Raw genomic sequence first — 21991 nt, 5'->3', positions numbered from 1 at the left:
AAACGTTTAACAGGTCAGACAGCCTCTGGGGAGGGAAAAGCAGTTAACATTTCATCAGAAATGGAAATGTGCAGAAGTAGAAAGGAGGGATGAAGTCCTCTACATAGAGTTTGCAGTTCTAGGATAAAGGTTAAAAAGTAGGATCTCAGAAGTAATAATCTGCTGATTATTACAAGTAAACGCTGGTGAGGACAGGAATAGGAAGATAAAACAGATGAACTCTTGCGTGAAGAGATGATGTAAGAAGGAAGGCTTCGTACTTCTAAGCAATCAAGATTACAGGACTGTGCAAAAGTCTTGTGCACCCTAGCTATATATATGTGCCTAAGACTTTTGCACAGTAGTGTAGTAATCTTATGGATTGCACTGTACTGCTGCAAAAAAAAACACATTTCACGACATATGTGAGTGATGATAAGCCTGATTCTGATATTTTTCTCTATTGTGGACCAAGAGTGGGAAGGGGGCAGGGAGAGGGGATTCATGGTTGGGGGAAGGGGGAAGGAGCAGGAAGCACCAGAGAGACATTGAGTAATAATCAATAAACCGATTGTTTAGAATCAAGTGATTTGTGCCTTCGGCACCTTAGTTATATGTGCCTAAGACTTTTGCACTGTATTGTATTTCTTGTGGAGGTAGGAGCTCATAAGTCAGATGCATTGCACTTCAACAGAAGCCCCTCCCACATTTCAAAGGTGTGCTGGTTGGAAGGTGAGTTTAGCTACAGTGTGGGCTAGGTGAGTGGTGAAAGATGGGGCAGGTGTTAATGGTCATGGGAGAGGTAACAAGAAAGAAATGAGGGTATAGGATTGATGGGTTGCTCAGGAATCCAGCAGGCACTCAACAGGTGGAATTGGCTCAGCCTATGTTGTATGGAAATACGAGGTGTAAAGTTAGGAGAATGTTGAAAGCTCATCTGACAGCTTTGCATGACAGAACTGTAAGCAGAGTATCATCAGAAATTGGAACAGTAGAAATTTACTTACTTATTTATGGAACTACAACACAGAATAGTCCCTTGCAGCACTTCAACCCCCAATTTAACCCTAGCCTATCACAGGACAATTTACCATGACCAATTAACCTACCAACCAGTATGTCTTTGGACTGTTGGAGGAAACTGGAGCACCCGGAGGAAACCCATGCAGTACAGGTTCCTTACAGACATTGGAGGGAATTGAACCTGGGTCATTGGTACTATAAAACGTTGTGCTAACCACTATGCTACCATGCCACCCCCAAATATATGTCATCAAAGGGGTCATTTGGTCCTTTGTTTCCATGTCAACCAAGAAATTGTTATTGAGATTCACGCCTCCTCCAGCTCGTATTCCTTGGCTGTGAAGGTTAGGGCAATTTAGTTTAACCAGGCAGTTCCTAAACTGTTCAAAGATTCAACGTACATTTATTCCAAAGTATGTTTAATATTTGTAATCCAGGGAGTGTGAAGCGCAGAATCAAATATCGCTGTGATGATTGTACGTTCTAGTACCAATTGTTTGGCGACAATAAAGTATGTATGCAGTATACAAACCTGAGGTGGGAATGGGATCAAATAGCCTCTATCAATCTCCTCCCATTTAGGAAAATAACCATTTTAATATGATGCTTAATTTGTGACAAATGTTCCTCAGAATTCCAAATTTCACCTGATGACCATGTGCTAAAACATGCCATGAATGTTATTTACTTCGAAGATTCTTGGACAGATACATGGAGAGGAAAGGTTCAGAGAGACATGGGCCAAATGTGGGCATCTGGGACTAGTGCAGATGGAAATCTGGGTCAGCATGGACCAGATGGGCCAAAAGTCATGCTCCAACCAAAATTATGACAATTTAGCAACAACGTCTTATCCTTCCCACTTTTTTGATGCCACATTCACATTCGGGAGTTTTGATTATTTATTTACTGAGGTACGACGCAGAATAGACCCTTAGGGCTGTGACGCCCGGCAATCCCCTGATTTAATCCTAGCCTAATCACGGACAATTTACAATGACCAATTAACCTTTGGACTGTGGGAGGAAATGGAAGCAACTGGAGAAACCCCACACGGTCACGGGGAAAACGTACAGACTCTTTACAGGCAGCAGTGGGAATTGAACCGGGGTCGCCTGTACTGTAAAGCATTGTGCTAACCCCTACTCTACTGTGCTGCCCTGCTGCCATGTAGCAGGAATAGTTTTTGGGAATGCAGACACCTGGGAAAAAAAAAGACAAATTACTCAAAGGAACATGCAGGGTGCATGTGCGCATCTTCAATATGTGATCCCAGCAGGCAGGATACCTGGTGGGGAATTCAGGTTGGAAAATGAGCAGTTTAGTGCTGTGATTCAGCATATGTTGTTTACTTCAATATTAGTATCAGTGTATCACGAAGGGCTTGCTACACGTCTCCATCTCCTGAGGATTTGTGGTTTAATTACATCTATTGATAGTTAACTCTGTACAACAGAGTGGAAATATGTTCGAAGTGTGCAGAGAAATTGAGTTATCTTTTATTTAATCTCCTTTGCCATTTTTGAGGACTGGAAAATATATCCATTAAATTACTGCTTTTTCACGTTTGTTTTAACTTAATTGACTTAAATATTGCACTTGAATTTTCACACATACATGTCAAGCAAATATTAAGTATGATACATAAGGACCTTAAACCACAGATGAGTAGGCAGTATTGTAGAAATCTCTTCTGTTTTATTTGAGGACTGTTGTCTTTAAAAGTAATGATCCATCAGGTATGGACATTGTAGTATCAGGTAATGTGATAAATCAATATTTGTTGATGATACATCCATTGTTAATAGAATCTCAGATGGAGACGAGAGGGCGTACAGGAGTGAGATATAGTGGAGTGCTGTCACAGCAACAACATTGCACTTGATGTCAGACAAAAGAGCTGATTGTGGACTTCAGGAAGGGTAAGACGAAGTGACACATGCCTGTTCTAACGTGGATGAAATTACCGGAGAGACAGAGTCACTGGTAGATACAAAGCAGCTTCTTTATTCAGCACAACAAGGTACAGCAGGCATCTTAACGGACAGAGACGCTTTCCGCAGAAAGGTTTGCTAGCTAAAATGTAGGCTCAATATTTATATGCTAAACACAAAGGCAATCGCTTCTTAAAAAGTTACAGACAATGCTTCCTTTTGAAGTTACATACAAACATCACACCTTCAGATTTCATCCTTTCCTTCTGACGCCAACATGTCTGTGTTGGTATCCACAGCCTTTAGTTCAATCCACAATACATTTATTTGGCATTTTACGTGCTAACATAGAAGACAATTAATATATATAATGTATAGATAAGACTGTCTTCGAAACTACAGCATCAGGCACCAGAAGTATCTGGTATTCACACCTTTTAGGAAGCCGATTGTGGTGGACTCAATCCACAGTCCTTTGTCAAACAGTTAAAATAGAAGTCTGGTGGCCAAAGTCATTTAAGTGTTAACAAATCATCTACCCAAAAGGAAGTCCACTCAATGCCAATCCTCATAGAGGGATCAGAAGTGGAGAGAGTGAGCAGTTTCAAGATCCTGGGTGTCAAGATCTCTGAGGACCTAACCTGGTCCCAACATATTGATGCAGCTATAAAGAAGGCAAGACAGGGGCTATACTTCATTAGGAGTTTGAAGGGATTTGGTTTGTCAACAAAACTCTCAGAAACTTCTATAGAGAGCATTCTGACAAGCTGCATCACTGTCTGGTATGGAGGGGCTACTGCACAGGACCGAAAGAAGCTGCAGAAGGTTGTAAATCTAGTCAGCTCTATCTAAGGTACTAGCCTACAAAGTACCCAGGAGGACATCTTCAAGGAGCGGTGTCTCAGAAAGGCAGCGGCTATTATTAAGGACCCCCGGCACCCAGGGCATCCCCTTTTCTCACTGTTACCATCAGGTAGGAGGTACAGAAGCCTGAAGGCACACACTCAGCAATTCAGGAATAGCTTCTTCCCTTCTGCCAACCGATTCCTAAATGGACGTTGAACCCTTGGACACAACCTCACTTATTAAATATATAATTCTGTTTTGGCACAATTTTTTAAACCTAATCAACATACGTATATTGTAATTGATTTACATATTTATTTATAATTTTTTTTCCCCTCTTCTATACTATGTATTGCATTGAACTGCTGCTGCTAAGTTAGCCAATTTCACGACATATGCCGGTGATAATAAACCTGATTCTGATTCTGACTATTTGCTGTGGAGAATCAAAGACTGGGGGGCAATCTGATAGTATTGTAGACTGTGAGAGGCAAAGATTGAGTTCTTTTTCCTCCCCAGGATGGAGATGTCAACCACTAGAGTTTAAGATGAGAGGGAGGAAATTTAAGGGAGAATTATGAGGCAATTTTTTTTTAACACAGAGTGGCAGGTGCCTGGTGTTAGAGTGTATTCTATTCTGGTGTTAAGGTACATAGCAAATACGAACTTCACCAGCAACCAATCTTCAGACATGAATGTGGATTGTAGATTGAATTTAAAATGCAGCCCTGAACAATAGTTTTCCCGGAGCTGTGGACTGGAGTTGATTGCAAACAGGACAATAATGATTAACATTCATTTTGGGTGTCTGGAATGTGGGTGCGAGGAAGGAGGTGTGTGAACACTATATGTCATTCAAAGGAAGCATTGTAGATGGTAACTGTAGAATCACCCTGCTGTTACATTTGAATTTTAGCATATAACAATGTCACGTAATATTGGGCTGGAAGACCTCTTCCTCCAAGAGTGTCTCAGTTTGTTGAATAAAAAAACACTGTATCCAGGAGCTTCAGTGTCTCTCGGTGACTTTGTTCATATTATAACACCCGGAATGAGCTGCCAGTAGAGACGGTAGAAGCAGTTATGATGGCAACATTTGAGAGGCCTTTAGGTAGGCACACGTACAGGCAGGGTATTGAAGGATATGGAACGGATGGGGTGAGTTTAAATTTGTGTCATAGTTAGCACAGGCATGTATGGCCTGTCCCCGCTCTATACTAGGTATATTAAATTACCAGTGATATTGGAAATCTAAAAGGGAAACAAAAGCAGAAAAGGGGAAAGGTGATCAAGTGGAAATATCAAAGCAATAAAATTGTACAGGACTGAAATGGGGTTCATTGCCCTCTAATACTAATCCCACTTACCCACACCACACCTGGCCGATTTAAGTGCGTGTTGTGTATTTAACATTTAAGTGATGTTTGAGTAATCCTGTTTATATATTGTTTGATTAAGCATTCTTATTCATTTAAATTATTCATTATGGATTATATGTAAAAATATGTTAATTGCATACATCATCAAGCTACCACATGATACGTGTGTACCTCTCTTAAAGTAAAGACGAAGCCAGACCTGTGTTTTCCTTGAATTAATTTAATATTTTGAAGTTACAAAACACAACGGTGCGTATCTAAATGTCTCCTAACCAAACTGATTGTATCTGATTGCATCACATCCTCTGGTAGCTTGTTCCAGATATCATCCACTCTCTGTTAAAATCTTTCTCTCAAATTGCTTTTAAAACTTTGTCCTCTCTCCTTAAATCTATGCCCTATTGTTTTTGATACTCCTATCATGGACAAAAGATTGTGGCTACCTATCCTGTTATTAAACTCAGTGGCCACTTAATTAGGTACACCCCTACACCTATTCCTTAATGCAAATATCTAATCAGGCAGCAAATCAGTACATGAAAACATGCAGACATGGTCAAGACCAAACATCAGAATGGGGAAGAAATGCAATCTAAGTGACTTTGACCAAGAAATTATTGTTGGTGCCAGATGGAGAGGTTTGAGTATCTCAAAAACTGTTGATCTCCTGGGATTTCTATGCACAACAGTCTCTAGAGTTTACAGAAAATGGTGTGAAAAACAAAAACCATCTAGTGAGTGGCAGTTCTGTGGGCAAAAACATCTTGCTAATGAGGAAGGTTAAAGGGGAATGGCCAGACTAGTTCAAGCTGACAGGAAGGTGACAGTAGCTCAGATATTGACCCATTACAATAGTGGTGTGCAGAAGAGCATTTCTGAATGCACAACACATCGAAACTTGAAGTGGATGGGCTACAACAGCAGAAGACCACAAACGTACACCCAGTGGCCACTTTATTAGGTACAAGAGGTATCCAATAAAGTGGCCATTGAATGTATGTGCCTGTACCCAGTCACACCTGAATCTCCTATTCAAGGAAAACAAACCCAGCCTATCCAATATTTCCCCCTAAATAAAGTAATTGATTTCTTCCCCTTTACTTACATTTCCAGAATTTTCCGTTTTTGCACTGATACCTTAAACATCAACGTCAATTAAGTTACTTTAAATAATTGTGTGAAAATGCAAAATTATAACATTTTCATTTTGAAGTCTGCATTGCACCATATTCACCAATAAAACTATAATCAGTTCCTCAAGTTTCTGACAGTATAGTTTTGAGGGAAGACTTAATTATTTATGCAGATAGAATTTCTCTACCTCCCTACTTGACTTTTATTTCCATCATTGTGTTTTTGAAGCTTTAGAGAGGGTGCAGAGGAGTTTTACCAGAATACTTCCTGCTTTAGAGAGCATGTCTGCAGAGGAAAAGTTGAGCAACGAGGGTTTTTCTCTTTGGAGTGAAGGAAGATGAGAGGTGACTTGATAGAGATGTACAAGATGATAAGAAGCATAAATAGGGAGGGCAGCCAATGCCTCTCTCCCAGTGTAGGAGCCACATATCTATTTCATGTCAGTTGGAGCCATGCATCAATTCTCTGTCTGTACTGTATTTTGTAGCGGTTTATTATGGTAATCTGTCACATGGGGTGGGGCGTGGTAGAAGCAAATGAGTATAGTTACATTTTCACTCCTGTGGTTAGCTAGTTGGTTAGTCTAGTTGAGAGGGGATAAGCCACGGGGTGATTTTTCTTTTTGTTACACTAATTTAGTTTGACCTCTATTCATTCGCTAATTGGGGCGTTGTTGAAACGCTAACTGGAATGCTTAAATACATATAGAATGCTAATTCAAATATCAGATAATTGCACCAATTTGAATGCTAAGATTACTATATCGCTAATTCAGTTTAGTTAGTTTTTTTATCACTGTAAGATTGTTCATCTTTGCTGGTTTCGTAATAAAGAATCTAAAGTTTTGTCAGCTTTGGATTTAAATTATTTTGGAAGCACATCATACAGTGCCGATCTCCTAGCTTAATCTCTGAGCAGCTTTGGTCTGTTTTAGTGTAACCACAACACCAAGGGTGAAAATAGCTGATACAAGAGGGCATAATTTTAAAGTGATTGGAGAAAATTGTACGGGCAATTTCAGAGCTGGTTTTGTTACAGAGAGAGCACTTGGAACACGTTGCCTGGGTGATGGTAGAGGCAGATACATTAGGGACATTTAAGAAACTCTTTGTTGGTACATGGATGATATAAAATTGGAATGCTATGTAGGAGGGAGGGTTAGATTGATCCTAGAGTTGGTTAAAAGATTGGCGTAGAATTGTGGGCTAAGGGGCCTGTGCGGGGCTGTACTGTTCTGTGTTCTTCATCAGCATCAGGTTTATTATCACTGATATAAGTCGTGAAAGTTGTTGTTTTTTGTGGCAGCAATATAGTGCAAGACATAAAAAGATATCCGGTAAGTTACAACCAAAAATAAATAGTGCAGGAGAAGAATAGTGAGGTAGTGTTCGTGGGTTCATGAACCTTTCGGAAATCCGATGGCAAAGGGGTTCCTAATGTTGAGTATTGGTCTTCAGCCTCGTGTACCTGCTGTGCCTCCCCATCCCTCCCCCGGTGGTAGTAATGAGAAGAGGACATGTCCTGAATGGTGACGGTACTTAATAATGTTACGGCCTTATTGAGGCGTAGCTGTTTGAAGATGTCCTCAGTGATGAGGAGGGCTTTGTCTCTGATGGAGCTGTATGAGCTGCAATCTCTACAGTCTCGATAGATACTTATGCGTTGGTGCTTTCAAATCAGGCGATTGTCACAACCAGTCAGAATGAACTACAGAAATTTGCAGTCCTTGCACACTGTGATGCATCAATGTGTTGCATCCAAGAGAAATCCTCTGCGAAGCTGTACCCACTTCTTTGACGTTATATACCATGATATTAAGTGGTTTGCTGAACAAATTATTGTCTAATAACGCTCTTGTGGGACCTGTAAATTTATTGAAGGTGCCATTTTGATAGAACATGCTTTTTGAAATTTTGCCAGATTTAGTGTTTCTAGTCCAGAGAACTATTGCAACTCTCCAAACAATAATCTGGAAGTGTGGATCTCCTACTAAATTTCTATTCCATTAACTAAACCTCTCACTGTCTCCCTCCAACCAATCTGTCCATCACCCTGTAAGAAACAGGCTGGCATTTCTCTAGGTATGATCCTCTTTATCAGTAATACAATGTGCACCAAGTGCTTGTTAAATTTAGGGAGGTCAGGCCCTTGACAATTGATGATGCAATTGCTCAAGCTACTGGATCCCAGTTTGCAATGTTTACCAAGGTCCTCTGGAATAGTGGTGAGACTTCAAAATGCACCATCTCCTGGAGAAAGTGATGAATCAAGCTTTCCTTATTGTTCACCCTTTCATGCAGCATTATGTGACAACTGGTTGCTTCCTGTTACTTGACTAAGTGGTCTATTTTACTTTGTGTTTTCCTGTCTGACGCAGGGTCGAATTTGCAGAAAAGTGGGGAAGACAAAGAAAGCCTTCACTCGCAAAGAAGCTGAGGCGACATTTAAAAGTTTGGTGAAGACGCACGAGAAGTATGGCTGGGTTACTCCCCCCGTGTCCGATGGCTGAGCCGCTGAACTCCCAAAGTTTTCAAACCCAAAAAACACTTCCATCCTCTCAGTGCTGTTTACGATCCATTCTTTCTATTTCAGCTTCAATTAGACATGGCAACACAAAGGAAACATTTACTGTATTTATGAAAAGAGATGTTTACGGATAAAAGCCTGAAGGGAATTTGTTTTTTTTTGGGGTGGGGAGGGGAGGGGGGTGGGGGGTAATGACCTGCTTGTTGCTGGAATTGAGTTCATCTGAATTTGGTTTTCTTCCGCATCAGGTTTGCATCATTCGCCCATTCTACTACGCTGTAGTTTGCTTCTCTCCATGCTAATGATAAACAGATGACATCATGTATTTCATTCCTCACCATTCTACTAATTTAAATTTAAATGAAGCAGTTAATATTTAATACCCAGGTGGCAGGCATAGGTTGACATTTTGCTGTGCTGTTTTTTCACAGGTCAGTTGTCAATGCAACTTGAAGATCGTAATTTGTGTGGAGCTGTGCTCTATTGTGCTAAAATTTAAAATTCTGTCTTGTAGCTGGTTATTGATTACTGAAAGTGAACTGTTCTAACTTCAAGTCCAGTGAAATGAAAGAAGGTGGTTTAACATGTTTCAGCATCTTTGCTGATTGGCACCCCTATACATTATTTATGAAAGCAGTCTTTAGCAGGGCTAGTCGCACCTGTCATTCAAACCAACATCTCATAGGGTTAACGTGCCAATGTGGTAAATAATGTCACAGTTAGTAGTAGAATTGTACATCAAATGTTTGTGGGAGTAAGGAAAGCAACATGCTCATGATAGATTGTAGAGGAGTAGATTTTAAGACACTGCAGAGATACGATTCCAATTCCTGCATTAATTCGACGTCTTAAACAATTCCGATGTTTCAATTCCTACTATATCTGCATGTTTAAGGAATAAGTGGTTGCTAGTTTGCTGAAAGAATGTTGCTGTCATTCGTTCTGTGTCAAGAGCTATTACATTTTGTCAAGTGGTAATTGCATTTGTGTCTTTCTGTTTAATTTATTTGTGGTTTGCCAAATGCAAAACCTTTTGAGCATGTGACGGGTATTCTGACTGAAGGGGGAAAACAAATCTTCGAGATAACCAAGTTTGATAGAAGTGTAGTGTGGGGTCAATCGCACTTACGTACAGTTCTTTAGTGACCAGGTATTTGGAGAGGCATGTAAAAGGCAGAGAAAGAAAGAAGAATGGATGAAAGTATCATATTGGATAGAAAATAAATGCTCTTTTTAACCTGCTCCAGTGTAAGTAATTTTTCATTCTCTTGTTATATTGTTAGTCATATTCTAAACTACGTTCAGTGGCCACTTTATTAGATACCTCCTGTACCTAATAGAGTGGCCACTGAGTGTTCATGGCCTTAGACCATAAAACAGAGGAGATAGGCCATTCTGCCCATCAAGTCTGCTCCACCATTTCATCATGGCTGATCCCAGATCCCACCCCATACACCTGCCTTCTTGCCATATCCTTCGATGCCCTGATCAACAACCAACCTCTGCCTTAAATATACATGGACTTGGCCTCCACCGCAGTCTGTGGCATAGCATTGCATAGATTTACTACTCTCTGCCTAAAAAAAATTCCTCCTTGCCTCTGTTCTAAGGGGTCGTCACCCCTCAATTTTGAACTGTGCCCTCTAGTTCTGGATACCCCCACCATAGGAAACATCCTCTCCACATCCACCCTATCTAGTCCTTTCAATATTCAGTAGGTTTCAATGAGATCCCCCCGCACTCTTCTAAAATCCAGTGAGTACAGGCCCACAGCGGCCAAACACTCCTCATATGTTAATCCCTTCATTCCCGGAATCATCCTCCTGAACCTCCTCTGGACTCCCTCCAAAGACAACACATCCCTTCTGAGATGTCTTCTGCTGCTGTAGCCCATCCACTTCAAGTTCAATATGTCGTGCATGAAGAGAGGCTTTTTTGCACACCACCGTTGTAATGTGTGGTTACTGGAGTTTCTGCCGCCTTCCCATCAGCTTCGACCAGTCTGGCCATTCTCCTCTGACCTCTCTCATTAACAAGGTGTTTTTGCCCACAGAACAGACGCTCACTGGATGTTTTTTGGGTTTTTTTTGCACCATTCTCGGTGAACTCAAGAGACTGTTGTGTGTGAAAATCCCAGGAGATCAGCAGTTTCTGAGATACTCAAACCACCCCGTCTGGCATCAACGTTCAATCCATGGTCAAAGTAATTTAGAAAACATTTCTTCCCCATTCTGATGTTTGTCATGAACAACAACTGAATCACTTGACCATGTCTGCTTGCTTTTATGCATTGAGTTGCCGCCTCATGATTGGCTGATCAAATATTTGCATTAACGAGCAGGTATACCTAATAAAGTGGCCACTGAGTGTATATCGATAGTATAACTTAATGTACAAAATTCCTTTTTAACCTCCCTAGAAACCTCAGAGCCCAGGCATGAACTGTCCCTGACTTCTTGAAATTAGAATCAGATTTATTATCACCATCACAAAATGTGTTTTTATGTGGAAGCCGTTTTAAAAATCTAAGTTTTAACAAGAAATATGCAAATCAATTTAAATAAGTGGTTCAACAAGGGAGTGAAATGGGTTCGTGCAGCATTCAGAAATCCAATGGCAGAAGAGAAGATATTCCTGAAACATTGAGTGTGCCTTCAAGCTCCTGTACCTCCTCCCTGATGGTAGTAATGAGGGGAAGGCATGTCTGCAGTGCGGAGGGTCCTTAATGATAAAATATCCACACGGCAATCCTTTAATGACCATCTCTCATTTTCCATCTAGCTGGAGACATGTCTGACTATCTTGCAGCCTTCTCCAGAGAACAATTAAGAGGCAACCACAATGCTATAGAATGTGAGGACAACATAATTTACTCCCTAAAGGATACTGTCAGTTTCAGCTCTGTTATCACAGATAACCAGTGTTAATATACACGGCTTGTTAAAATGAATTTGTGTTCACAAACTCCCATGCTGAGACTGGCAGTTTATCAGTCCAATCCGCTAGAATACCTGTCTGCTAATGCATTCACAATGCTGCTGTATCATGCTACCATTTGTAGTTACGAAGAAGTGAGTGCAATGCTATAAACAGCACATATATTACGGGAAGAATCATTAGTTTGATATCTCACTGTGATATATATTCGAGATGGCTGGCTTATGAAAAGGGAAACCAAATTTGGGAATCTCATCACAAAGCTAAATATTCATGGATGAAGGAAATCTGAAGAAAAACAGAAAACCCATGATAATCAATATATTCTGATAAAGGATTACTGGCCTAAAACAGTAATTTTCCTTGAGATGTTGAGTATCTTGAGCATTATCTATTTTGTTTTGTGTATTTCAGTGTCAAACCATACTATTTTAACTTTTGGGATGCATCCATAATTGATGTCAAGACTTGACAAAATAGTGACTTACTTCAATTTAACCAGTCAGGTTTACGTTCAATGTTGCATGCGTCTGACTCATTGTGAAGACACTTAACAACTGATTGACAAGTGAGAACAAATTTTCCTCGGCACCCAGTTAATTTTCCTGAGCCTTTGGATCTTATGGAAGAAGCCTCACTTCCCTTAAAACACATCTCAAAAAAGATCCCCAAATCCATTACCACCGTTTTGGCCCCTTCTCAATTTCCCTTGCATTTATCTAGAACAGGGGTTCCCAATTCTTTTTAGGCCCTGGACCGAGACCATTCAGTAAAGGTGCGTGGGCCCCATGTTGGGAACCCCTGTTTTAGAAGTAACATGTACAATTTATTGAAATTGCATACTCTGTCCCATGACCCACTAAAGCTTGACCAATAGTTAACACTGGTCTTCTAGTAAAGTTGCATACCCACCTTTCTTCCTCCTACTCCAAGCATAACCCTTGTAATCTCTGTGAGGGAGTCTAATGAGGATTTTCTTCAGCCAGAGGGTGATGAATCTGTGGAATTCATTGCTGCAGACGGCAGTGGAGCCCAAGACATTGGGTACATTGAGGCTGATTGTTTGTTATGCATGGGCAATCACAGCCTTTCCATGACTGAAGTTCTCAGCAAAATTTTTCTAGAGAAGTGGTTTGCCATTGCCGCCTTCTGGGCAGTGTCTTTTCAAGACAGGTGACACCAGCCATTATCAATACTCTTCAGAGATTGTCTGCCTGGTGTCAGTGGTCGCACAACCAGGACTTGTGATATCCACAGGCTGCTCATATGACCGCCCATCACTTCACGTGGCCCTGATCTCAGTTTGGGGGGTGGGGGGCTAAGCAGGTGCTACACCTTGCCCAAGGGTGACCTGCAGGTTAGCGGAGGGAAGGAGCACCTTACACCTCCACTGATAGAGACGTATCTCCACCCTGCCACCTAGTTGATAGGTTCTTCATTAGTTAGGCCATCAAAGATCATGGGGAGGGGCAGGAGAATGGGGTTGAGCGGGATAATAAATCAGCCATGCTCGAATGGCGGGGCAGACTTGATGGACTGAATGGCCCTAATTCTGCTCCTATATCTTATGGAGCTATGGTCACTGGGTAACCCGGTTCTCAATTGTATCTCCATCACGTGAGCATGGTGGGGGTGGGGTGCTTGGAGGAATACCAACTGGGACAAGCTGGGTGGGCACAGTGGTTGGCATAGACTAGATGGGCCGAAAGGCCTGTACCCATCCTATATTACTCCATGGCAATAAGTCTGAGCATACTAAAAATGGCACTAAATATCCTGACATGGGTTAGAGTTACAAGACCACAGAAAGTCATTTGTTTCTAGATTTCTGCAAAAAATGATAGTAGTTAGAAGAACAAAGAATTCTCTGATAACAGAGAGAAAACTGCTGTCATGTGATACTGCGGCACCCTGAACAGAAACAAAACTGTAATAACAAAGCTAATCAGCAGCTGAGGATACAAAGACAATCATCAAAACACCAAAAAAAAAGTGCCTTTGTCTACAGTGAAGCCACAAAAGAGTCTGAGAGATCAGAAGACTTAATAAATCATTTGAAATTCACTGTTACAGCCAACAATGTTGCTCTGGGTTTTTGATTGCTTTATAGCATTGTGTCACATTGAAAATGGTCCATTATTCTATTGATAATGAACACTCCAGCAAGGGATGAAGTGCACTTGTACTTTAATTAGGTTCAAGACCCACCACCCTCCCCTCTTCCTGCTCCAGACAGATGACCTTTCTTTTCAGTATGATTAACTTTGCACTCCCATAATTGTTTGCAAACTTTTATCTTTGAAATGCTGGCTGACTTAAAATGACTTGGAATTTGCAAGAGAGGATGGAAAATGGCCATTGATGCTGTTGGGAAGTAACAGGGGAGATAAATTCATAGCCTGTTCGCTGGTAACTGATGTTATCAGTGGCGGAAGGACCGTCAAAGAGACTCTGAGAATAGAGTTCAATGGGGGCTTGGGATACACTTCAATGTTATCGACACTAACAAAGGTGGATTGTTTGGAGGGTGAATCTTAAGCAGAACTGTGACTTAGCTGTTGCAGGGAAAAAGCACAAGAGCTATAATTTTCATGCAGTTGGAATTGGGATTCATCGACTTGGTATCGCAGAGGGGCACACGGACTCCAGGCGGATGCATTATGAGGAGTCCTACCAGCTCAGGTAGGTACCTAGAAAGCATTGCCTGCTTTGTTGGGTCAAAGAGGAACATGCCAATCAACTGTGTGAATATATAGATCCCAGCTTTGCTGGGCTGTTGTGTGAGTGAAAGTATTGACATCAGGATGCTCTTCATTGACTACAGCTCAGTAGTTCAGAATCAGAATATGAATCAGGTTTAATATCACCAGCATGTGTTGTGAAATTTAGTGTTATACGGCAGCAGTGCAGTGCAATACATAATGAAAACTGTGAATTGCAGTAAGTATATATATATAAAATAGTTAAATAAATAGTGCAAAAAAAGAAATAAAGTAGTGAGGTAGTGTTCAGGGGTTCAATGTCCATTCAGAGATCAGATGGCAGAGGGGAAGAAGCTGTTCCTGAATCATTGAGTGTGTGTCTTCAGGCTCCCGTACCTGCTTCCTGAAGGTTGCAATGAGAAGAGGGCATGTCCTGGGTGATGAGGGTTCTTAATGATGGATGACGCCTTTTTGAGGCTTTGCTCTGTGAAGATGTCCTGGATGATACGCAGGATAGTGCCCATGATGGAGCTGACTTGAGTTCACAACTTTCTGCAGTTTCTTTCAATCCTGTGCAATAGCCCTTCCCCCCCACCCCCACCATACCGTACAGTGATGCAGTGAGTTAGACTGCTGTCCACAGTACATCTGCAGAAATTTGCAATTATCTTTGGTGACATGCCAAATCTCCTCAAACTCCTGATGAAATATAGCCACTGTCATGCCTTTTTTTTTTGTAACTGCATTGATATATTGGGCCTAGGATAGATCCTCAGAGATGCTGACACCCAGGGTCTTGAAATTGCTCAACCTTTCCACTTCTGATCTCTCTATGAGTGATGTGTGTTTCTCCCATCTTGCTCTCAGTACTATCATCCCCTCAGTGATTTTGAACTCTCAGAAGACCTTGGCTTCAATACCTCCTCATGCACGTGGATCCTTGATGTCCACCCCGCTGCCGCAGTAAGTTCGGCTTGGTAAGAATATCACCTCCACGTCACCATCAGCACAGCTGCACCACAAGGCTGTGCTTAGCCCCCGGGCTCTGCTCACTTTTATACTTACGACTGTGAGGCTAAGCACAGCTCCAGTGCCATATTTAAGTTTGCTGATGACGCTACAGTCGTTGGCCAAACCAAATGTGGTGACAGATCATCATATATGAGGGAGATTGAAAATCTGGCTCAGTGGTGCCACAGTAACAAACTTTCACTCAATGTTTGCAAAATCAAGGAGCTGATTATTGACTTCAGGAGGAGGAAACCGGACATCAATGAGCCAGGCCTCATCAGGGGATCAGAAGTGGAGAGGGTTAGCAACTTTAACTTCATCTGTTATCATTTCAGAGGATTGTCCTGGGTCCAACACATGATGAAGAAAACTCGGCTGCATCTCTACTCTCTTAGAAGTTTGCAAAGATTTGCACGCCACATAAAACTTTGTCAAATTTCTATGGATGTGCAGTGGAGAGTATATTGACTGGCTGCAGCATGGCCTGGTGTGGAAACACCAATGCCATGAAATGGAAAAGCCTGCAAAATTAGTGGATACGACCCAGTCCATCATGGGTGAAGCCCTCCCCATCATTAAGCACACACACATGGGGCGCAGTTGAAGGAAAGCAGCATCCATCATCAAGGACCCCCACCATCCAGGCCATGCCTTCTTCACACTGCTGCCATTAGGAAGAAGGTACAAGGGCTTCAGGACCCACACCACCAAGTTCAGGAACGGTTATTACTCCTCAACCATCAAGCTCTTGAACCAGAGGAGATAAGTTCACTCAACTTCACTTACCCCATCACTGAACTGTTCCCACACCTATGGACTTATTTATTTATTTATTCTTTGTGTCTTTATGTTGGGGGAGCAGTATCAATGCTGGTGATGCAAAAAGACTAAATAAATTCATCAAAAGGCTGGACCTGTCCTTGCCTATAAACTGGACTCTGAGTTAGTGGTGGAGAGTGGGTTACTAAATAAACTGTTATCCATTATGGACAATCTGGCACATCCTCTCCATGACCTACTGAATAAACATCGAAGCACCCCTTCGAACGGACTCATTCAGCTCTGCAGTCACAAGGATCGTCACAGAAAATCTTTCCTACCAAATGCAATAAGCATAAACAACAGTTCATCTCTGTGCAACAGGAGAACACATATCATACTACAATAGTCTCTGCGTTACTATTTTGTACATTATTAGATTAGATTAGATTCAACTTTATTGTCATTGTGCCGAGTACAGATACCAAGCCAATGAAATGCATTTAGCATCTGACCAGAAATGCAAAGAAGTGTTATTTACAAAATAACTGCAAATTTTAAAAAAGTGCTACAGCACACAAATATAAAAGTACTGAGACAGTACAATATGGATGCAATACTGCTTAGCACTGTGATGAGTTATTGTGTATTTTATTAATCTTTATTATTACATAAGTCTGCACACTGCTAAGTGTGTTTTTAAATGTTGCTGCTGTGACAAAAGAATTACCCACTCCGGATCAATAAAGTAATTATTATTTTTCTTTTAGCATTTATAGTTTATCTTTTGCATATTGGTCGTTTTTCTGTCTTGTTATGTGCAGTTTTTTCATTAATTCTGTTATGTTTCTCTTTATTTACTGTAAATGCCCACAAGAAGATAAATCTCAGGGTTATAGATGGTGACATATATGTACTTTGATAATAAATTTACTTTGAACTTTGAACCTTTGAAGACTGTTGGTTAGATATCTGAAATAGGACTGGAAAATGAGATGTGCATTGCCTTATCTCCAGCCACCTACCTCTGAAAATTGCAATCAGCATCCAAGCTACAATGCAGGTTCATGATTTCCATAAAGGGTGGCGCGGTAGTATAGCGGCTAGTGTAATATTTACGGTGCCAGTTACAGGGTTCCGTTCTGCCACTGTCCGTGACTGTGCGGCTTTCCTCCGGGTGCTGCAGTTTTCCCTCACGTTGCAAAGGTGTACAGTTTAGGGTTAGTACCTCGTGGGATGCTGCGTTGGTGATGCTTGGGGACTGCCCCCAGCACATCCTCGGACTGCGATCGTCGTAGAAACAAACAACGCATTTCAGTGTATCTTTCGATATTTTGACATGCAACCTGACAAATAAAGCTAATCTTTAATGAAGAAAACCCCGTCGGTGGGTGGATACCCAGGGAAGGCCTGTTTAAAAATGGCTGCAAATGAAAACATCATATTTTTGCCAGTTAGATTCAGCAAACAATAAACCACAGCAATTACTTTGCCTCGTGACTGCTTTAATTATCGGGATTTGTACAAGCAACTTGAAGATTCATTACATAGTTTCAAAGAAAACTCATTAACGCTGTTGTCACACGACCCTTTTAATTAAACAGCTCTTTAGTATCCCAGTTTACAAACTCACTACTTGTAATCAGATGTAACACATCTTACGTGAGTTTCAACTTGGTAAGTTCTTTACCATGTCCCAGGCTTGGGATCGTCTTCTGAGATGGTTATTCTTCAGAGTTACTCCTCCCACCCGTCCTGTGAGGCACATTTCATTGCATACCTCTGAGATACTGCTTTGGTTTGATGGACTATCATAATTCAAATTGCCAATTACTTTCATTATATGTCCTTGTTTTTTTATAAACTTCCTTCTGATTCCTGCTGGCTTTCATCATCACCTCAGCCACTTTGCCAGGAATTATCAGTGTTTATTCCTTTACAGATTACCAGTCTGCTCCTGGTACAACCTCTCAAGGATAATGCTCTCGCTCTCTCCCTCTCCCTCCTCCCTCTCTCTCCTCTCCCCACCCTCTCCCTTTCTCCCTCCCCCTCCGAGAAATGCGGCACAGAAATAAACCCTTTGATCCGCTGAGTGTACGAGCTCCCATTTTACACGAATCCTACTCAAAGAAACTATTTTCTTACCCACATTCCCATCGATAGACTCTAATCTCACCAGAATCTCTTGCTTAGATGCACACTACAGTGGCCAATTAAACTAATAATCAGTAAGTGTTTGCAACAGGGGAGGCAACTGGAGCACCCAAAGGAAACTCGTGTAATTACAGAGGGAACATACAAACGTCACCCAGACAGGTCAGAGTTGAACCTGCCTTGCTCGAGGTGTGAGGTCGCACCTCTACACTATACAGCTCTATTTTTCTTTTGCAGAGACACAAGCAGCGTTGATGAAGTATTGGAGAATTCATTGAATATTTTTTTGGAAAGGAGGTTATGCCCCCTTTCAGCAATATACACTCAGTGGCTACTTTATTAGAGACAGTGGCTCGTTGATGTAAATATCTGATCAGCCAAAAATGTGGCAGCAAGTCATTGCATAAAAGCATGCAGACATGGTCGAGAAGTTCAGTTGTTGTTCAGACCAAACATCAGAATGGGGAAGAAATGTGATCTGAGTGACTTTGACCATTGAATGATTGACGGTGCCAGACGGGGTGGTTTGAGTATCTCAGAAACTGCTGATCTCCTGGGATTTTCCACATCGAACAGTCTCTAGGGTTGACAGAGAATGGTGCAAAAAATAAAACCCAAAAAAGAATCCGGTGAGCAGAAGTTTTGCGGGTGAAAACAGCTTGCTAATGAGAGAGGTTAGAGGAGAGTGGCCACACTGATTCAAGCTGACAGGAAGGCAAAAATAACTCAAATAACCATGTGTTACAACAGTGGTGTGCAGAAGAGCATCTCTGAATGCACGACGCATTGTACCTTGAAGTGGATGGGCTACAGCAGCAGAAGACCACAAACATACACTCACTGGCCACTTGATTAGTTCCAGGAAGTATCTATTCAAGTGGCCATTAAATGTATAAATGAAATATTCTTTTTATTTCAGAGCCAATAGTATGCATGAAGATAAAAATACTTTATCTATATTAATATACACATTCTCTTGAATACCATTATGCAATATTATTGTATATAATGTTTTATTGAAATTTCCTTTAAACATTTCTTTTTATGCTCATTCCTCTCTTGGTACATTCTACCCAAGAAAAAGTACCCTTTCGGAAATTTAATTAAGTATTATTAATGTTGTCTGACAAGAAATTCACAATTCGATATTAGATTGATAACTATAACTAGTATGGAGCTCATAAATGCATTAATTATCCTTGTTAATTAAACAAATCTGACATCTGATTAATGACCTTGGGCACCTTTCATCCTTGAACTTGTTATCCCTCTTCATATATAAAGGGTCAGAATATTTTTTTTCTAATGAAATCATTGTGATTCACTTCCATTTTTGATCAAACTTCAGGTTTGAAAAATTGCCTGTTAATGTGCAGCGTAATTATTGAGAAGATTAAAAAATAAATTACAAAGGCACAGCACTCCACATCTCAAATTCAGCCAAGCTCCAGCTGTGAATCTCAATGAGTTGCTTCTTCCATTGTTAGAGCCTAGGTTGAGCAGCACATCCTGACTGCCAGAAAAGTACGGCAGATCACGCAAGGTCAAACTGATATAGGCAGATTTCCATTGCTGAGAATTATAAGAATCTGCGACGGTTACAGTCAATAACAGCCACTTTTATGTTACTCTGCTATGCTGGTAATGAATTATTTTAAAATCATTTCAATGACGATCTTTAACAAGTTGGCTTAGCTTTGGGATCTGGATTGCAAAGCCAATGTTTTTCCAGTCCAATTTCCCTAAAACTGAACAGCTTGTTGAGCCAGTCCAGACAGTATTAAGTGGTCCTGGTCATATTTACTCCAGGACTAATAATGATAGCAGATCTTCTCTCCCCTGACAGGCATGAGTGAACCAAATGAATCTGTGCTACAATCCAGTTTTTCAGAATGATTTTTTTTTCAGATCCAGAATTTAAATTCCACAGCTGCCATGGTGGGATTTGAACTCTTTATTTGTCCATCTATGGGTCTGTGTTCTGGTTAATTAGCTCAGGTGTATTCTTAAGGATTTGAAGATGCAGTCTGAAGAAGTGAAAGAAGTAAGTGCCAAAGTGGAAAATAAAGGAATAATTGAGAGAGATAGAATCAAGAATCCAAGAATGTGAATGTGGCAACACCACTGGGAAGGAGATGTGAAAGAGGTGATTGGTGCGGTTTTTGGGGTGTGGCCCTTTGGGGGTCTCTCTCTCTCCTCTCCCCCCTCTCTCTCTCCCCTCCCCCTTTCTCTCTCTCTCTCTCTCTCCCCAAATAAAGGCTTTGCTGCAGTCCGCAACATCAAAACAGCGAGAGTTAGTGAGAGAGAAGTCCTGTGGGGCATGTCGAGCTGTTGGATGAACAGTGTTTTCTGATGCACCCGAGATCATGGTCTCTTTGGGGGCTTTGCTATTGCTTGCATGGTGGGTGATTGGGAGGCAAATGCTTTCTGCTGCATAAATGGAGGAGGGGGAGGGTTAATGCTTTGCTCTGTTTCTGCATGGGAGGGGGAGTGGAGTTTTGGGGTTCTAACGTTTTCCTGTCATTTATTCTTTGGGGGTTTTCTTCTGTTTCATGCAAAGAGTAAGAATTTCAGATTGTATATTGTATACATTCTCTGATATTAAATGGAAGCATGGTACCATTGATAGCAATGGGGAAGAAGCTGTTCCTGAGTCCCTTCTACCTGGCAGACATCCTTGGTGATAATGTTACCCTTCCTGAAAGATATGTGATTTTGATGGATGAACGTAAGAGGAAAGGTACTTTGCAAAAGAATACAAATAGAAGTGGGAGATGGTTAATAGATACTTCTAAGACTAAGGAAAATAACTTAGAGACATGTAGTGCAATGGGCAATGGTCTGATCATAATGGAGAGCAACTTCAGTGCTTCTGCAGTTGTTGGAGACAGCAGTCTCAGCCAGAGTGCGGATCAAAGTTCAAAGTACACTTATTTATCAAAGTATGTACTGTTACATACCCCGTAACTGGGTTGCCAAACCAGCAGAAATGGACCACTTAGTTGGAGTCTGGATTACTGGAACTAAGAAAGTTTTATTAAAGAAATAAGCAACACAGTACTCTAATAGTAAGGATATAAATGCAACAGGTTAGCAATGAATAAACACACATGTGCATGGAACTATGATAATAGGATCAATCAAGCTCTATCGCAGTCTAGGGGTAAAATGATCAGTCACAAGTGACACAGAGTTCAGTTTAGTTCAGTTCGCAGTAATCGCTGTCGTGCCGTTGGGGAGAGAGAGAGAGAGAGAACGAATGAATATGCAAATCGGATTCCAAACAGACCTTCGATATTCCTCGCAGTTAGCTTTCGGGCGAGCCCTTTGTAATGTCTTCTGAGGTCACCGACTGTGACCCCTCCGTTCCAGATACGATCGTTCTTCTGCAGTGAACCCGGCACCCAGGCAAGGGCGGACACACACACCAGGTTCCCGCCGACCCGTACCTTTCTACCCTGTGTGTCTATGGCTGGTCCCGCGACTAGACCTCCAAAACTCTCACCAACTTGTGGGGGCACACCGCTTCCAGGGTCTCGTTACCTCGTGGAGTCGTGTGTGTGTGTTGCCTTAGTGAACCTGTCCCTTTTAGCCCCCTGCTGGGGTA

At 41.4% G+C, this 21991-nt stretch overlaps 1 protein-coding gene across 1 annotated transcript in view; it reads left to right on the top strand.

Annotated features, from left to right (window-relative positions):
• Nucleotides 1-10059, top strand: part of ube2ql1 (ubiquitin-conjugating enzyme E2Q family-like 1) — a 33454-nt gene extending 23395 nt beyond the window's left edge. Inside the window, exon 2 of the mRNA XM_063069303.1 lies at nucleotides 8673-10059. Within this exon, the coding sequence (XP_062925373.1) occupies nucleotides 8673-8804 (132 nt within the window). The 3' untranslated portion in view covers nucleotides 8805-10059. The remainder of the gene's footprint in view (nucleotides 1-8672) is intronic.
• The last annotated feature ends 11932 nt before the right edge of the window (nucleotides 10060-21991 follow it).

Source organism: Mobula hypostoma, chromosome 17 (assembly GCF_963921235.1).
Source record: "Mobula hypostoma chromosome 17, sMobHyp1.1, whole genome shotgun sequence".
In the NCBI taxonomy this organism is placed as follows: domain Eukaryota; kingdom Metazoa; phylum Chordata; class Chondrichthyes; order Myliobatiformes; family Myliobatidae; genus Mobula; species Mobula hypostoma.
This window is presented reverse-complemented; position numbering and strand designations above follow the sequence as displayed.